The sequence below is a fragment of the Malaclemys terrapin genome, chromosome 7 (genome assembly GCF_027887155.1).
Source record: "Malaclemys terrapin pileata isolate rMalTer1 chromosome 7, rMalTer1.hap1, whole genome shotgun sequence".
Taxonomy (NCBI): Eukaryota; Metazoa; Chordata; order Testudines; family Emydidae; genus Malaclemys; species Malaclemys terrapin.
The window spans coordinates 113,563,492-113,581,098 of NC_071511.1; the positions used below are offsets into that span (position 1 = coordinate 113,563,492).

The 17,607-nt window shown below is 46.5% G+C and overlaps 1 protein-coding gene across 1 annotated transcript in view; it reads left to right on the top strand.

Annotated features, from left to right (window-relative positions):
• Positions 1–1,945: 1,945 nt before the first annotated feature.
• Positions 1,946–17,607, top strand: part of SHTN1 (shootin 1) — a 97,879-nt gene continuing 82,217 nt past the window's right edge. The window contains exon 1 of the mRNA XM_054036256.1: positions 1,946–2,170. Within this exon, the coding sequence (XP_053892231.1) occupies positions 2,113–2,170 (58 nt within the window). The 5' untranslated portion in view covers positions 1,946–2,112. The remainder of the gene's footprint in view (positions 2,171–17,607) is intronic.

A 17,607-nucleotide genomic window follows, 5' to 3' on the forward strand; every position in this document is an offset into this window, starting at 1 on the left:
GGGCATCAAAATCCAATTATTTAGATTTTTGTATTAGGCGTCTCACAATATATAATAGTAAAGACAGGCATGATTTGTTGATTTAAGGATATTTACTTGGTATATTTTGACATGCAATGTGAAAAGTTTGTGTTTTAATGGTTATAAATAGGGCCCTACCAAATTCACGGTCCATTTTGGTCAGTTTCACGGTCATAGGATTTTAAAAATAGTAAATTTCATGATTTCAGCTATTTAAATCTGAAATGTCATGGTGTTGTAATTGTAGGGGTCTTGACCCAAAAAGGAACAGCGGGGGAGGCGTTGCAAGGTTACTGTAGGGGGAGGTTGCGCTACTGCTACCCTTACTTCTGCGCTGCTGTTGGAGGCAGCGCTGCCTGCAGGGCAGGGCAGAGCAGCGGCTGCTGGCTGGGAGCCCAGCTCTGAAGGCAGAGCCGCCGCTAGCAGCAGCACAGAAGTAAGCTTGGCATGGTATGGTATTGCCACCCTTACTTCTGCGCTGCTGCCTGCAGAGCTGGGCCCTCAGTCAGCAGCCACCACTCTTGAGCTGCCCAGCTCTGAAGGCAGCAGCGCAGAAGTATGGGTGGCATGGTATGGTATTGCCACCCTTACTTCTGTGCTGCTGCTGGCGGGGCGCTGCCTTCAGAATTGGGCGCCCAGCCAACAGCCACCGCTCTACGGCTGCCCAGCTCTGAGTGCAGTGCAGAAGTAATGGTGGCAATACTGTAACCCCTCCCTAAAATAACCTTGTGACCCCCCCTGTAACTCCCTTTTGGGCAGGACCCCCAATTTGAGAAACGCTGGTCTCCCCTGTGAAATCTGTATAGTATAGGGTAAAAGCACAGAAAAAACAGATCTCCTGGGGGAGGGATGAGATTTCATGGTCTGTGATGCATTTTTCATGGCTGTGAATTTGGTAGGGCCCTAGTTATAAAGCTTTAACTTTTTTAATCTCAACATCTACTGTCACTAAATAATTGTCTGTCCACCCCCATAATTTCCTACAACTGTGAAAATGTAAATGGATAAAAATAGGGAAAATGCTTAAAAATAAACAGTGATATGTGTCAATTATAGAAAATAAAAAGCAAATTCTTCTAAACGTACCTAAGAGCAAACATGTGCTTCCCATGAGTGTGCTATTGTGAGCAGTAACTGCCCTGGGGCGATGATTATTAAGGGTACATTTAGATTCTTTATGACACTTGCATGTTGCTTTAATAAAAATCAAAATGCTAAAGCCTATTCTTTTATATTGCTCTTGACTTCAACTAGTCTCTACCTCTCATCCGCCCCAACATGTTACTTTTACATTGCCCTGCCCAAGAGTACACTGAACCCGCCCATCTCCTTCCCCCACCTGTGCCTCTCACATGCCATGTCTTCCTCCTTCACCCCCATCTGCTCTGAGTCTGTCCTAAGGCAGGACATGCTTGTGCTTAAAGCACTGGATCTGGGGGAGCTGAGTGCAGTTCCTACCTCGGCCTTAGACCCTTGAGCAACTCGCTTCACCTCCCTGTGCCTCAGTTCCCGGTCTGTAAAACAGGGATAATACTTCCTTTCTCCCACCCTCTGGTCTATCTGGATTGCAAACTCTTTGGGGCAAGGGCTGGCTCATTATATAGCCCTAGCGAGACCAGGCCTCAGTGCAGTTTCTGATGGGTGGCAGGAACATATCTTCCCACCAGCCACCCTTGCTGGCCTCACCCCTTTGCCCCCCCCCCCGCTTCCCCAGCCGTGCCTCCTTATTTCCCCACTGTGCTCCTTGTCCTGGGCCTCATCCCCCTGCAGCTCCCGGGGCACTGGGGGCTCAGCGCCTGGAAGGGCAGCAGCAGCCTGTGTCTAGACCCCTCGCACATGCTCACTGGGCCCGCGGCGGCGCTCTGAGCATGTGCAGGAGGAGGCCGGGCCGCCAGCGCCGCTGCTCCGGGGCTGTGTCTGGCGCGCCCTCCCCGCCCAGGTCCCTCCCAGGTGAGGCTGCGCTGGGCGGGGCGGGGTGAGGTGCGGAGCGGGCGGGCGCGCGCAGAGCCTCCGTCCTTCCCGCGTGCCTGGCAGTGCCGCGGCCCCAGCCTCTTTGCATCTCCCCGGCCGGCTCCGGGCGCAGCCGGCGGCATGAGCGGGTCGGACGAGGAGAAGCAGCTGGAGCGTCTCACCAGCCTGAAAGCGCAAGGTAAGGCAGCGGCGGCCGCGGGCTGGGAGATGATCGGCTGCTGCCTTGGGCTCCGTGGCGGGGTCAGGCAGGCGATAGAACAATTGCACCAGCGGAGCCCACGTGCAGCGGGACATTTCATTTCCCTCCCCGCTCACCCCCCCGCGGTTGCAAACGGGGATTGGCATTAAAGAAGCGGAGCAGGCGAAGCGGTGCCAAGTGGGGCCAGGCGCTGGAGCAGCTCCTGGCGCACTGATGTGTGACTCAGCCTCAGAAGAAGGGTGGGGAGAAAGGCACTGCTGCAAACGAATTACCTTGGGCATCAGCTTCACGTCTCAACCGTGGAGCTAATAAAGGGGCCCGTAAGGGAGCGATTTCAACCAGGGTAGTCGTTGGAGGGCCTAGCTTTGAGGCCCGTTTTATTCTCCTAACAATTGAGATTTTCGCTTGATCCCCGTTCTCTCTCTCTCTGTCAATTCCCTGTGATGGCTTGTATAGTTCTAATGGCTAATCTCTTCCCTATTCACGGCATATAAATCACCTTCCAGCACCCACCTATTTTTGCTTGGTTGGTTGTTGTAGCTAGGTCAGCAGTTGGCATTGGAATAATAGATGTGGGCTGATTTGGGTTGATGGGATAATGAAATATTTTAAGATGTACATAGGTTAACCTATCTCTTTCTTCCTCCCAGCAAGTGAAAAATAATCATGTACAATAAACCCAGTATCAAATGCCCAAATACATTTCCTAAAATGGACCCCAGTGAACCCCAGACACATCTTCCAAAAGAAGGCTCATTAGGCAAAATCTTTCTGTGCAGAAATGCTGTTTGTTTCTTGAGGTAAGAATCCAGCTACCCAACCATCTTCTAAGGGAAGCTAAAACCATACAGTTCCTTGCCATTTCTGAACTAACTTCCAGAGTCACTTGTCCCCCTGAGCAAGGTGGGATGTGTTAAAGTACTGAACAGATAATGACAACTAAAAGTTCATTCACTGCATGAGAATTATAATCCACTCTTGATCTGGGTGCAAACCTCACACTGATCTCAGTGTGTGTTCTCTTCTGCCTTGAATGGCATAGAGTCCCAGGTTAAATTTAAAATGGAATTTGGCCCTTGTTACCAAATGAGTTTGATACCCCTGCTTTAGTTTCTATCCTCTGCTTTTCATAAAGGCATCCAGGGCTTCAGCTCTGTAGATGTTGAGGTCTCTTGAATGCATATTGTCACAGTTCAGAGCAACTACACCTGTATTTCCCCTCAGTCATACAACAAGGGCACTCGCTCTCAGTCTTCCAACTCCTCAGCTATTCTCCTCCAAGGTGGAGACCCACATGGCTCTCCCTGCCACCCAGGTATTTCCAGGCTTCATAGTTCCTGCCTTCACCGTTTTATTCCCAACACAGACAGGTTGCCTAAGGACACCTGCTTGCTTTCTCTTGGTTAATAGATGTAATTGCTACAGTTTTAAACTGCCACACAGCGCTTCCTAGGCAAGCCTACTGTATTTTTAAGGTAAAAAAGCATTACAGAGAAAACATTAAAAACAACAAAAGAAACTACATGCATTCTAATGAGCTTACCAGAGTCCACCCCAACCCTATGGATTCTAGCAGGAGCAGTTCTTCAAATCCCCCTCCAAGGGGATACATTGTGATTGCAAGTTCATCACAGTTTCAATTTAGAACAAGCTTATGGGACCTCAGTAGGCCCAGTACTTCCAACCCTACCATAAGGATTGGGGCCCTCTGTGGACCAGGGATCCCGTCCCTTTGTTGAACCAGGAAGAAGGCCGTGAGCAAGTTTAAAACCAGGTTGGTTTTAAAAAAACAAAACCATTCTTTGTCTCTTGGCCCTTGGGGAACCTAGTTTGAACAAGTATGATGCAATTTTCTCTTCTCTTGAGTGGGAATGGTGTAGGTCTGGTGATTGGCATGGGTGCTTGCATTGTGTATGAATTTACCCCCTCTCCTCCACTCTACAGCAGAAGCTTTGATGGATCCTTAACCAAAATTCAGCTGAATTTTTTTGAGCATCAGCTCTAAGACTTCAGATAGTTTTAGAAGTGGTTTGTTTTTGTTTTTTTAATTTCCCAGTAACTAACCCAACTGCTGGATCTGCTGCTGCTCGAACTTGTATTCTAGCCTGTGAACAAGTTCAATAAGTGTTCATTCGTGATTCTTAAATGGACACATTTCTGTAATTCAACACCAAATATACAAATTCAGATAGTTATTCAAAACTACTAGTCCTCACAGCTGTCCATCAGCACCGTTGGTTCCAAAATACCAACAATGGCTGAAATGACTACGCATTTGGAGTATTCCTCACAGGCACTTGGGGGGAAATCCTGGTCTTAGGCTATGGCTACACTGGCGCTCTACAGCGCTGCAACTTTCTCGCTCAGGGGTGTGAAAAAACACCCCCCTGAGCGCAGCAAGTTACAGCGCTGCAAAGCGCCAGTGTGAGCCGTGCTCCCAGCGCTGTAAGCTAATCCCCTTGTGGGTACCTGCAGCGCTGGGAGAGCTCTCTCCCAGCGCTGACGTGCGACCACACTCACTCTTCAAAGCGCTGCGCAGGAGTGGTCCTGCGGCAGCGCTTTGAAGTTTTGAGTGTAGCCATGGCCTTGCTGAACTCGGTTGGAATAGGGCCAGGATTTCACCCATGATGTCTAAGGATCTCGGGCCGGACTACCATAACACTGTTAAACATTTAATGGAGCTTATGGCACTCCAGGAAATAGGTTGTGGAAAAGATATCATGGCTCAAGTATGTGCTGCCCTAGATGCACATCTGTTCTTGAAATGAGACACTGTCACATGCAGATGAAGAGCAATATTTTATCATAAATTATATTCATTTGTCTTTAAATGTGGGAGTTTTACTATGCTACTACAAAACCTAAGAACAATAGATATATTGCCACGCTTATGTGAGTTTGGGATTTTCTTAAAAGGAAAAAATATTCCAGTGGAAAATATTTTTAAACATTTATTCCCTTGTAGTTTACATCTGACATATTCCAGCATTTTACTAGGACATGGGCCTGTAAAGTTCTACTGACATGTCGAAGTTCTGGGAAATGCCAAAGGTGAATAACCTAAATAATAAAACTGTAAAAGTTTTATTTTATTTATAATGAACTTAGTATTGTTAAACAGATAACTAAACTTGCTTCCTTTTTATATAAAGTTTTAATCTAACACTGTCCCATTAATATTGCAGATAAGAGAAAAAGGGAAACCATTTTAGACATTTATGACTTTCCTCAGATGATAGAGATAAGCTGGCTTTAGGGACACTCAGGAACTGCAGGCAACATGTAACTAGAATAAATATTTTGAAATCTTACCAACACTTTATATAGGAGTGGGTAATGGTATTTCTTCAAACATAATGCTGCTAGCATGGGGGCCTGATTTCATTATAGGTTAGAGATACAAATTTGGTCAAAAGTCCTCTCTTCAGTTAAACAGCGGTGAATGGTGTCAGATTGCTATCTCTTGTAGGACTTCTGAAGAGTCTCCTGTGGATTTGAAAGGGTGGAAAACATTCAGCAAACCCTCCACCAGAATGTTTTTTTTCCCCCAAGGGCATGAAAATCTTACCTGATGTGTGAACTAACCGGATAACTAAACTGACCATCTTGGTTGGTAAAGCTGGGACACAGAGACACTGGAGCTGTTTTTATGCAAGCTATGTTTCCCTCTCACCAGCAGGGGATAGCTGGTGGATTTTTCAAGCTCTCTGTATTTCAGCTGGGATACTTGATACTGACCATTCTTTGACTTGCTCTGTTGCCTAGTATATAAAGCGTGAATGTCTTAGAGCAGTGGTTTTTAACCTTTTTGCATTTGCGGATCCCTAAAAAATTTCGAATGGAGGTGTGGATCCCTTTGGAAATCTTAGATGTAGCCTGCACACGCCCAGGTTGAAAATCACTGTTTTATGGTGGTAATAACCTTTCACAGACCCCTTAGACATAAGTCCGCAGACCCCACCTAGAAAACAACAGCCTTAGAGAAACGTGATCTCAATCTAGATAACTCTCTGGATGTAGAGTGTTCTCACTAGTTTGAGCCTGTAAAGAACTTAATTAAGTGATTTGAATAGGTATAGAAGGGTCTGGTATAAATGTAAAAACGTAGATTCATAGGGTATCTCTACACTGCAGTTAGACACCCGTGGCTGGCCCATGCCAGCTGACTCGGGCTCAGGGGCTGTTTAATTGCAGTCTAGATGTTTGGCCTTGGACTGCAGCCCAAGCTCTGGGACCTTCCCACCTTGCAGGGTCCTAGAGCCAGAGCCTGAATGTCTACACTGGAATTAAACTAGGGTTACCATATTTTAAGTGTCCAAAAAGAGGATGCTCCACGGGGCCCTGGTCCTGCCCCAACTCCGCCCCTGCCCCGCCCCAACTCCGCCCCTTCTCCAAAGTCCCCGCCCCAACTCCGCCCCCTCCCTTGAACGCTTCGCCCCCCCTGCTCCGCCCCCTCCCCTGCTTCCCGCGAACATTTGATTCGCAGGAAGCTTGAACCAGGCAGGCAGCAGGTAAGCTGGGGCTAGGGTTGGGGGGGGGGGGTGCGAGGAGGCGCGGCCCAGCCCGGCCCCCCCAGCCGAGCGGCTCCCTCTGGTGGCCGGCCCCGGCCAAGAGGCTCTGGTCCCAGCAGCTCCGGCCAGCTCGGCTTGGACCCCGGTTCCGTCTGAGCAGCCCTGGCCCTGGGCGAGCGGCGCCGGCCGGCGGCCGAGCAGCCCCAGTCCCAGCGGCTCTGGCCGGCTTGGGCCCCGGTTCCAGCCGAGTGGTTCCGGCCTGGCCCCGGCCCTGGGCAAGCAGCGCCGGCCGGCGGTCGAGCAGCCCCGGTCCCAGCGGCTCTGGCCGGCTTGTCTCGGGCCCCGGTTCCGGCCGAGCGGCTCTGGCCCGGCCCCAGCCCTGGCAGAGCAAGCCGCGCCGGCTGGCAGCCGAGCACCCGCCGGCCCCAGCGGCTCCGGCTCCAGCCCAGACCCAAACCCCACGACCTCTCCCTCTCTATTTTCCCGGACATGTCCGACTTTTTGGCAATTCCCCCCAGACGGGGATTTGAGGACCAAAAAGCCGGACATGTCCGGGAAAATCCGGACGTATGGTAACCCTAATTAAACAGCGTGTTACCCTGAACCCTGCAAGCCTGAGGGCCAGCTGTGGGTTTGTAATTGCAATGTAGACATATCCATAGATTCTAAAGCCAGAGGGGACCGTTGTGACCATCTAGTCTGAACTGCTGTGTAATGTAGGGCTTCCCTGAATTAATTCCTATTTGAACGGAAGAATATTTTTTTTTTCGAAAAACATCCAGTCTTGTTTTAAAAGTTGCTTGTGATGGAGAATACCCCACGATCCCTCGTCAATTGTTCCAATGGTTAATTACCCTCACTTCTTAAAAATGTGCACTTTATTTCAGGGCTTTGGAGCTGTGCTCAGGCTCTGCTCCAGCTCCAGGCAAAAACCTGCAGCTCCACTGCTCCGGAGCTGCTCTGCGCTCCAGCTCCGGGCTTCGCTCCAAAGCCCTGCTTTATTTCTAGTCTGAATTTGTCTAGTTCAACTTCCAGCAATTGGATCTTGTTGTATCTTTGTCTGTGAGACTGAATGGTCCACTTATTAAATTTCTGTTTCCACCTCTAGGTACTTACAGGCTGTGATTGAGTGACCCCTTAACCACTTTGTTAAACTAAATAGATTGAGCTCCCTGAGTCTTTCATTATAAGGCATGTTTTCTAATCCTTTGATCGTTCTTATATCTCTTCTCTGAACCCTCCAATTTATCAACATCCATTTTTAATTCTGGCCATCAGAACTAGACACAGTATTCCCATAGGATACTCCTGAGGGAATTCTGCACCAAAAATTAAAAATAATGCACACAATATTTTAATATTCTGCAAAAATCTGCACATTTTATTTGTCAAAAAATAAATGTGGCTCCAACATGGGAGTGGGGAGCACAAACCATTGGCTGCATTAAGAAGATCACCCTGAAGCCGCCACCTTCCCCAGTACAGGGACTCAACAGTGAGGCTGCATATAACCCTGACACAGTGCAAGGGCTGGGCCTACTCCAGAAACACCCCGGGGCCCTGCCCCTCTGTGCCAGGTGCACCAGTGTGGGTGGGCAAACTCAGCCCAGCAGGATCCAAGTGTGGAGGGGCTTAGTGTGGGGGGATCCAGCTGTGGGGTGAAAGGTTTCTGTGCTCATTGGGAGTTCCGGGTGCAGGGGCGTTGGGACTCTGATGGGGATCCAGGTGAAGGTGTTTGGGGCTCAGCAGGGGGGATCTGGGTGTGCGGAAATAGAGCTTGGTGGGGGGTGGGTGGGAATTAGTGGGGGGGGTCCGGTGGGGTGAGGGTCCAGGTGCAGCTGGTTGGGTATCAGTGGGGGGGAGGGGTCTAGGTGTGGGCGAATAGGGCTTGTCAGGTGAGGGTTTGATGGGCTGCTTAATGGGAGAGCCCCAGGTGCTGCTGAGGGGATGCTGCATGCCAAGCTCCCACTCCTCCCCGTGATTCCCCTATCCCCTTTTCTTCTCCATCCCCCTGCCCTCACTCCCACATTCCTCTCCCCCTACCCAGTTCCACCACCCTTTCTCTCATTTGCCCGGTCTCCCTTACCCAGCCCCACCACTCACACTCACTGTTACACAGAAAACAGGAAGGCTCCCAGGACACAGAAGGGGAGCACAACTGGCACTAGGACCTAGAGGTGGCGTTCCGCTGTAGACACTCAGCGGTGGGAGTAGGGTGACCAGATGTCCCGATATTTGGGGCTTTGTCTTATATAGATGCCTATTATCCCCCACCCTCTGTCCTGATTTTTCACACTTTCTGACTGGTCACCCTAGGGGAGACGCGGTCTCTTTCGGGTGGGCAGCTCTGTGCTTGCAGAAATGGAGGGGGGCGGGGAGTGGCAGGTAACTCCGTGTGCCCCCCCATGCTTCGCCTCTGTTGGGGGAGGCAATCCCTCCCATCCCCAACTGCACCCATGGTTGTGCCCCCCCCTTCCTTCCCCCACATCGCTTCCCTTTCATTTTCTGCAGGGAAGCACAGGAATTCTGCAGGGAGGCTATTTTCTGCGGGGACGCAGTCCCACAGAATCTCCCAGGAGTAATAGGAGTCACATCAGTGCCAAATATGGAGGTAATATGACCTTTTCTTGGATGTTCCTCTGTTGATACATCCATGGATCATATTAGCCCTCCTCCCCTCCCACCCCCCCGCATCATACATGGAGCTCATGTTCAGATGATTATATACCATGACTCCCAAGTCTTTTTCAGAGTCATTGCTATATATGTTACCCAGGTATACTATAATTGATATTTCAGAAAATTCTCCAAAACCGCAGCTCCATTAAATGGCACTCAACGTTCCTATGAAAGCAAATAGTTGGACTACAATTTGCACAAGAAACTGTCTATTCTAGTAATTTTAGGTACCATACCAAACTGGGTTAGCCAGTGCATCATAATAGTGCTTTATCACTTGATCAAAAGATGGGTTTGGGTTAGCTTTGGCTCCATTAGCACTACTGTTACTTTGCCATCAAAGTTAAAGGGATAACAGTGTAGGTGAACACTTAAAATACCAAGGGTTATTGCCCACTGGATGAAAATAGCCTCAAAGTACCATTAAGTCTCTTGCTGACCTTGCAAACTGTTGTAGTTAACCTCTATCTTCACCATCTCATCTTAAATATCAGTTTATATTGCACGCTTTTCTTCATCTGTCTGATAAGTCTTAGCTAATACCATACTTGCTAATAGTATGATTCATGAAATACCAATTTACAACTGTCACTTCTCTTGTCCCAGCTGTCAGTGTGTCTGGATAGTTCTGAATATGTCCAAAAATTATCTGTTAAAAAAAATTATCCCAGGTAACTTTGAACAGAGCAGGACCATACACTTCCCAAAGAACTGACTCTGTACTAGCCCAGTGGGATTATCTTTCAGTAGTACCATAAACATATGCCACTTGCAAACTCTTAATGCAACCTGACAAATTCATTATCATCCTTGGTAGAGGACATATCTCTTGAGTCTATGATACTGTATCATATCAAGGTGACGTGGCTGTTGGGCAGTTTCTTTTCCATATTGACCATTGCAAAACTTGTTATAATCATGCCCCTGCTTAAGCAGACCTTCCATGTGGTTGCCATTCACCAGTTCAAATCCTGCATGAAAGCCTTCTGTGTTTATTGTACTTTAACAAATTCTCTCATTTCAATTTCAGTCATTAATGACGTCTGGTTTTCAAGAACACGCAAAGATAAAGCTTTCTGTACACTCTTAATGATTAGGCTTTATAATGTAATGGTGCACAATTTACTTCTCAGTGCGGAGAACTGTGAGACTGCAGGATGCTAACTTGGGCCCTGATTCTGCAAACACTTTGCACATACATACACAGGTGCTTAACTTCATTCGTACGTAAAGTTGAGTATCTGCAGGCTCTGTGCCATAGTCTGCGTGTCTGTGTTTATATACATGTAGTTTTAGATGCATGCATACATGTTTTTAGAAGCACTTGAGACTCGAGGTGATATTAATGCTTATTTTTCTGGTGATGACTTGGCTTCTAAATTGTACTCTCATCCATAATACGCTAATCTCATTAGATACAGTATTTCATGGTTCTCTTTACACATAGGGTTGCAGAGGATCCTCTTTAATTCATTATTCTGACAGTTTTCTTCCCTATCTTCTATTCTGACAGGTTTGAGTGTATTTTTTTCGTTATCCTTTTAAGATCAGGACCCATTGGTGCTGTATCTGTGCAGGAAAAGCTACTGCCTGATGCACCATCACCTCTTTTTGAGGTGAAATCTGGAGAGAGATCACCACTGGAGAGAGTAACAATCAATCTCTGGTGTACTAAGAGGTGGGAAAATATCCGAGATTCATTGAGAAATGTATAGATTGGATGAAAAATCTACTCACATGTGAACCAAATATGTTTGAGGATTTTGATCATTTTATTTTGTAATGAAGCAAATTCATCGAGGAGTCAGAAGTTTCCTCGTTCCATTCTTGGAACCCATAATTCTATAGATTGTGTTGATTTTGGTCACATGTAGGGTAATCTCAGACTTTTGCAGGGGTTGGTCTATTATCTACTAGCAGACTGACCATTCTTTCTAGCTGAAGCAGCTAACCATATGGTGAGGCCCACAAACGGACAAAAAGCAGTGTGTTTCTAATCATTTTTTTGTCTACAGAAATGTCCTCTAACTGGTTGGGCTGTGTGTTGTACCCTCCTGTGGTATAAACCATAGGATAGGGCAGGACTCCAAGAAACTCCACAAGGTAAACCAGCATGGAAGCTCCCAATTAAATCTCCTCTCGGAGGACGGTTTATGGGGCCAATGGCAGAGGCCTCCCAGCCCCATGGATCCTGGAGATCTGTACAGAATGGACGATCAAGTCCTGTGGATGATTGGCATCTTTATAGTGTATTCTCTGTTGTTTTTTCTCCTTTCCCTTGCAAAAGTGTGACTGCTACATGAGTTTTGCTTATATTGCTGCCCACTGTGCACTTACACAAATCTACCCACCCTGCAAAAGCGCACATGGGGAGCATAACATGGTTTTTTGTGGCAGTACTAAGTGTGAATCCATTGGGCTATCTACGGCTCCAATGGGGTCCACACCTACTCACCCTTAACTGAAATCCTTTTAGGGTTGACTCTGTGGAGTTTGGAAGAGAAGAGGGAACATAAAGTAGAGCCTCTGTTATCCTCCTTTTATGCCCTAACAGCGACTAACAGTTCTTATCTTTGCTATACTTGTTTTACTATGGTGGGGTACTATTGTTTGAGAAATGTGCTGTGGGACAGACCCAGTATGATTCTTGGATTTAATCTCCTGCTTTCCAGGCTTGCAGGAACTGCAAGCACAACACCACCACCCCCATAGGGCAGGTCTGCACATAAAACTTCTACTGCTTAAGTAATGTTGGGTAAACGTGTGATTTATTTATTTAAAGATCATTTCTATACCAGCAAAGGTGCTAGTGTAGACACATTTATACTGGTGAGACTCAGTCTTTTGCCAATGTAGCTTATTTCATTCAGAGAACCAGTATAAGCTATATTGGCAAAAGCACTCTTGCCAGTATATGCTGGATCTGCTGCAAACCTTTTTGGGTGTAGATTAGATATTCATCTAGAGGAGCAGATGATAGACTGAGCTTTCCTTTCCTTGACAGCTTTATTTACCATTTGATTAAATGACCATTTCAACCTAGTAACTCTGATTAAGTGGAATCCTGGGTTGATTTGACATGGAAGGACACTCAGCCATATTCTGTGGAGGTCATTCGAACCTCTTTAAAATAAAAATACAAAACCGTACACGAATATAGCATTGAGGTTACTTGAATGTTTCCACGCTGGGAAATGTGAAACATTAGACATGCAAACATTTTAGCGTGTGATTTTAGTTGGAGTAGGTACTGCCACCTCTTGTTAATGTTGCCCAACACTTTCCATTGCAAGACCCTGGTTTTGGTTGCTTATTACGTTGTAAAGCCTAATTTTCCATACCTGGTATCTGCCTTAGGGTGAATTTTTGGAAAGTTTCAGCAAAAACTGTTCAGTCATTTCTCAAAATGAAGTAAGGGAAAAATATGATTTGCCCATTTAAAAAAAAAACAAACAACCCACAAAACAGTTTCATTTTAAAGCTGTAGTGCCTGCATGCTTTGGAACAAAAACTTGAAATTTGGCAGGGTAGGGTGGTGCAGTGAGTCTGGTTTCAGAGATGTGCTTTTTTTGCTGTCTCGCTGAAAATCCACCTGAATGTAGCCAACTAATGAGACTCCGAAAATTGCAGTTCACGCATGGTCAGTAGAGACTTGTTGGAATTGACGGGTAGAGTCACTGAAGATTTCATTGGTACTGAGTGTTCTTCATCCTGGGGCACCAGGGACTGAGAAGAACTTTTCCTGCAATTGCTCCTTCCATTCATCCGGGACTGATGTGGTGCCAGGCACAGGAACTGAGGGAGACTTTGTCTCCTGTGCTCCTGTTGCATCCCATACTAGCACACAGGCTGAAAGGAGGAAACAGTCTGATTTGAAGTCAGAATCAGGGTTGCCAACTTTCTAATCACAAAAAACAGAACACCCTTGTCCCGCCCTCTGCCCCTCCCCTTCTCTGAGGCCCCACCCCTGTTCACTCCATCCCCCCCTCGCTCCGTTGCTCGCTCTTCCCCCACCTTACTCACTCATTTTCACTGGAGTGGGGCAGGGGGTTGGGGTTCGGGAGGGGGTGAGTGCTCCAGTTGGGGGTGCAGGCTTTGGGTTGGGGCTGGGGATGAGGGGTTTGGGGTGTAGGAGGAGCCTGGGGTGTGGGGCCAAGGGCTCCAGGTTTTTGGAGGAGGCTCCAGGCTGTGGGAGAGTATACAGGCTCTGGGCTGGAGGTGTGGGCTCTTGGGTGGGGCCAGAAATGAGGGGTTCCTGGTGCGAGAGGGGAGCTCTGGGTTGGTACAGGGGGAGCTCTGTCTCCATCTGGGGTGTGGGCTTTGGGATGGGGCCAGGGATGAGGGGCTTGGAGTGCAGGAGGGGGCTCTAGGCTGGGGCCGAGGGGTACGGAATGCGGGAGGGGGTTTTGAGCTGGGGCATAGGGTTGGGGCGCGGGAGGAGGTTCAGGGCTGGGGCAAGGGATTGGGGCACGGGGCAGAGTGTGGGCGCCAGGTGACACTTACTTTGGGTAGCTTCCCGGAAGCGTCGACATCTCCCTCTCGCTCCCTATCACAGGACTGGGAGCCAGGAACTCTTGAAAGGCTCAGATACCACAATGATGGATATAGTAGAACTTTAATAGGCTAGAATAAAATCCTGGATCTGCCACTGACTAACTGTGAGGGTTTGGGCAAAACACTTCACCATTCTGTTTCTGTTCTCCATCTATAATCTATTCTCTGCCTGCCTGTCATTAATATCTGTACAGGACTTTAAACAAAGTGCTACATAAGTATATAGTACTATTATTAATTGTCATGTGTTTACCCAGTACATTGTTGAATTATAAGAAGATGATTATCAGTCACATGTGGAATTTTAGAGTTAAGTGAATCTTGTAGACATCTGATCCTGGCTAACTTGAGTTAGGGATGCCACTGAACTTTGTTTGGTATCCAAGTGCATACAGTATGGACTTTATACGTGACGCTTCAAAAACAAAAACCTGCATGAAGGCTCCACAAGAAAAAGGTTGTTGCATCTTTCATCGGATACTTGTTAAGGTTCACCCTCGTTCCACTCTAACCAAGAATCTGATTCACAGCATAGATGCACTTTTTTTAAAACTTTTGTGAAGTCACTTCTAAAGAAAGCTTGTACTGTTGAACTACTTTAGGGAAGAGGTTTATTAAGAATGCTTCACCTAAAGATTCCGTAAAAGGGGCCTACATGTGTCCTCTGGAAGCTGTCGTCCATATAATGATAACAGAGATCTTAATATGAAACAAGGTTCTTCTGAGTCCATGTCAGGTGTATTCAAACAGGGAAAAGGGGGCAACTTCTTGACAATAAAAGATCATGGCCTGACAGTTCTCGTTTGATTGATTTTGTGTATGGGGCTAACAAAACAGTAAGATGGAACGCAGTAGGAATTCCAGGCTTAAAACTGGTTTGTGTATCCAGTCATTTTAAGTCCTACGTACCTAGTTTGCATTATCCTTAATTATACCTAGAAACCGTTAGCATTTTCCAAACAGCTATACCTACTAAGACAACAAGAACCTTAATTTTCACATCTGTGGCTGGGGTCTACTGAGATTACAAACCTCTTCTTTCATGGTCATAAAGCAAACCCAGAAATTTCTTATAAAGAGAATATTAGCTAGTGGCAATTAATTTTTAAATTCCCTAAGAGAGAACTTAATTTTATTGCTCTGTTTTCTCTGTGTGTATATTTTTCCCATATAGTTTCCTTATCTGTCAGATCTGCAGATATCTGGTGAGTTTGCATGTGGTTTGTGGCCACGTTTTCAGCGGTTTTGTTGTGCTTTTCTCCTTGAAAGCCCTGGGTGGCTCTGTACAGACACTGTGGTTTTGGGGTAGCCATTGTTTGCAGCCAAGCAAAGGTGTGAGGGTGAGAACCTCCGTTAGGAAATGGAGGTAGATTCATTGTTCTAGTAGCCCAGAGCATTCGTTTTCGCCACACGTTCTCATCAGCTGCTCGTGTAAATGGCTAACAAAGAGTGTGTCTACATTGCAGTTGGCAGGTGTGATTGCAGTGTGTGTACGCATACCTGAACTAGCTTTGGGTGAGCTAGCTTGCTAAAAATAACAGTGTAGCCACAGTGGCACAGACTAGTTGTCGGAGTACGTAACCTGCGCAGGATTGTACTTGGGTGGCTAGCCCATGTAGCTGCCTGAACTATTGTGGCTACTAGTTTTTAATGGGTTAGCTAGATCAGTGCTAGCTTGTGTTTGTGCACACGTGCTGCAGTGGCACTCCTGCCTGCAATGTAGACATAGCTTAAGCTACTTTTAAGGAGACCAGCATCCTTGAATTACCTTTTACAGTTGATATGGCCAATCAGCTCTTACTGATTCCAATTAGCTAATCTGCAGACACAGAGAGGCAAGATGGTCCAGTCGCTAGGGCCCTGGCCTAGAACTTGAGAGACCTGGATTCAGTTCCTTGCTCTGCCACAGACTTCCTGTGTGACCTTGGGCAAGTCTCTGTGCCTCAGTTACCCATCTGTAAAATGGGGATAATCGCATTTCCCTACCTCACTGGAACGTTATAAAGATAGATACATTAAAAAGAATTGACAAGTGCTTAGATAAGGCAGTAGTGGGGACAGAGGGTATATATTCGTACCTTAGATAGAAAAACATTCTTGCAGACTGCCAACTAGTTTACCATCTTGGGCTTGTTTACAAGAGATAGTTGCATCAATTTAACTTAAATTGGTTTTTAAACCAGTTTAGTTAAACTGGTGCAAAAAGGGTGTGGACACCCTTATTTTGTTATAAAGACCATTCCTAATTGACATAGGCTATGTCTTCACTATGGGAGGTGGGTGGGGTGGGTTGATTTAAGATAGGCAAATTTAGCTACTCGAATAGCGTAGCTGAATTCGACGCATCCAAGCTGACTTACCCTGCTGTGAGGACGGCAGCAAATCGATCTCCGCAGCTCTCCTGTCGATGGCGCTTATTCCTACCTGCGCTGGTAGAGTACAAGCATTGATTCGGGGATCGATTGTCGCGTCCCGACGAGACGCGATAATTCGATCCCCGAGAGATCGATTTCTACCCACCGATTCAGGCGGGTAGTGAAAACGTAGCCTAAGGCAAACTGAAATAAATCTGGTTTAAACAGACACACAGAGCCTTTTGCCCCAGATTAACTATATCAGTTTAAAAATATCACCTTAAGTTAAACCAGTGCCACTTTCTTGTAAAGACAAAAAGAAAAGATAGTGACAGATACTGAGTGGTTAAGTGGGTAAGATGGGAACAATGGCTAGAATAATCAAATATTCTGGTTGCTGTGTTTAATGATGCGTCCCTCTCGAGAGTTACACCATATTTCTTTTTGTATTCTTTAATTTATTTCCACAAGGTGTCCACAGTACCTCAGAAGACAGATAAATTGCACATGGTCCCTGTCCTGAAGACCAAAATATGTAATGTCACATATGACACAATGAAGGGACAACAAAACTGTGGGGTGGGAATAGGTCAAAGAAGACAGTGGTCATTGCATTGAGGTTAAGCAACTATTCAGCAAAGTTGTGTGCACAGCAGGTTGAGCAAACAAATGTTTATAAATAGATGTATAAATCAAAGGCTTTTTACAATAAAATGGAAGCTGGAATTCCTAGTTCTCCGGTAATGTACTACATTCATGATTGGGATGGAAGGATGGTCCAGTGGTTTGAGCTCTCTCTTGAGACTCTGAAGACCAGGTTCCATGCCCACCCTCTTCACTGACTTCCTGTGTGACCCTGGGAAACTCACTAAGGGTCAGATTTTTAAAGGTATTTGTGTCCAACTCCCAGTTTAAATCAATGGAAGTTAGGCTCTCCCTGACTCCATTCCCCATCTGTGAAATGTGGCTAATAGAACTTCCCTACCTCAAAGGAGTGAAGATAAATACATTAAAGATTGTGAGGTACTCGGAGATTACAGTAATGGGAGCCATAAAAGTATCTTGGATAGGATGATTCATGAGACACCAGCACTAAAACAATATCTGATCCATAATCTGTTCTAATTTGGATTTAAAACCATGAATCCCTGTCACTATGATTCTGTCTGACTCCCTGTTGGTTGAAGAAGTTGATTGATTTTTAGGACACATCTTCTTCTGCAGACACTCCACCGATTCCTGAAGTCTAAAGAGATGCTCTAGTTCAACCACACATTATTGGGTTTAAGGCAGGAGTTATTAGGTAAAATTCTCCGGC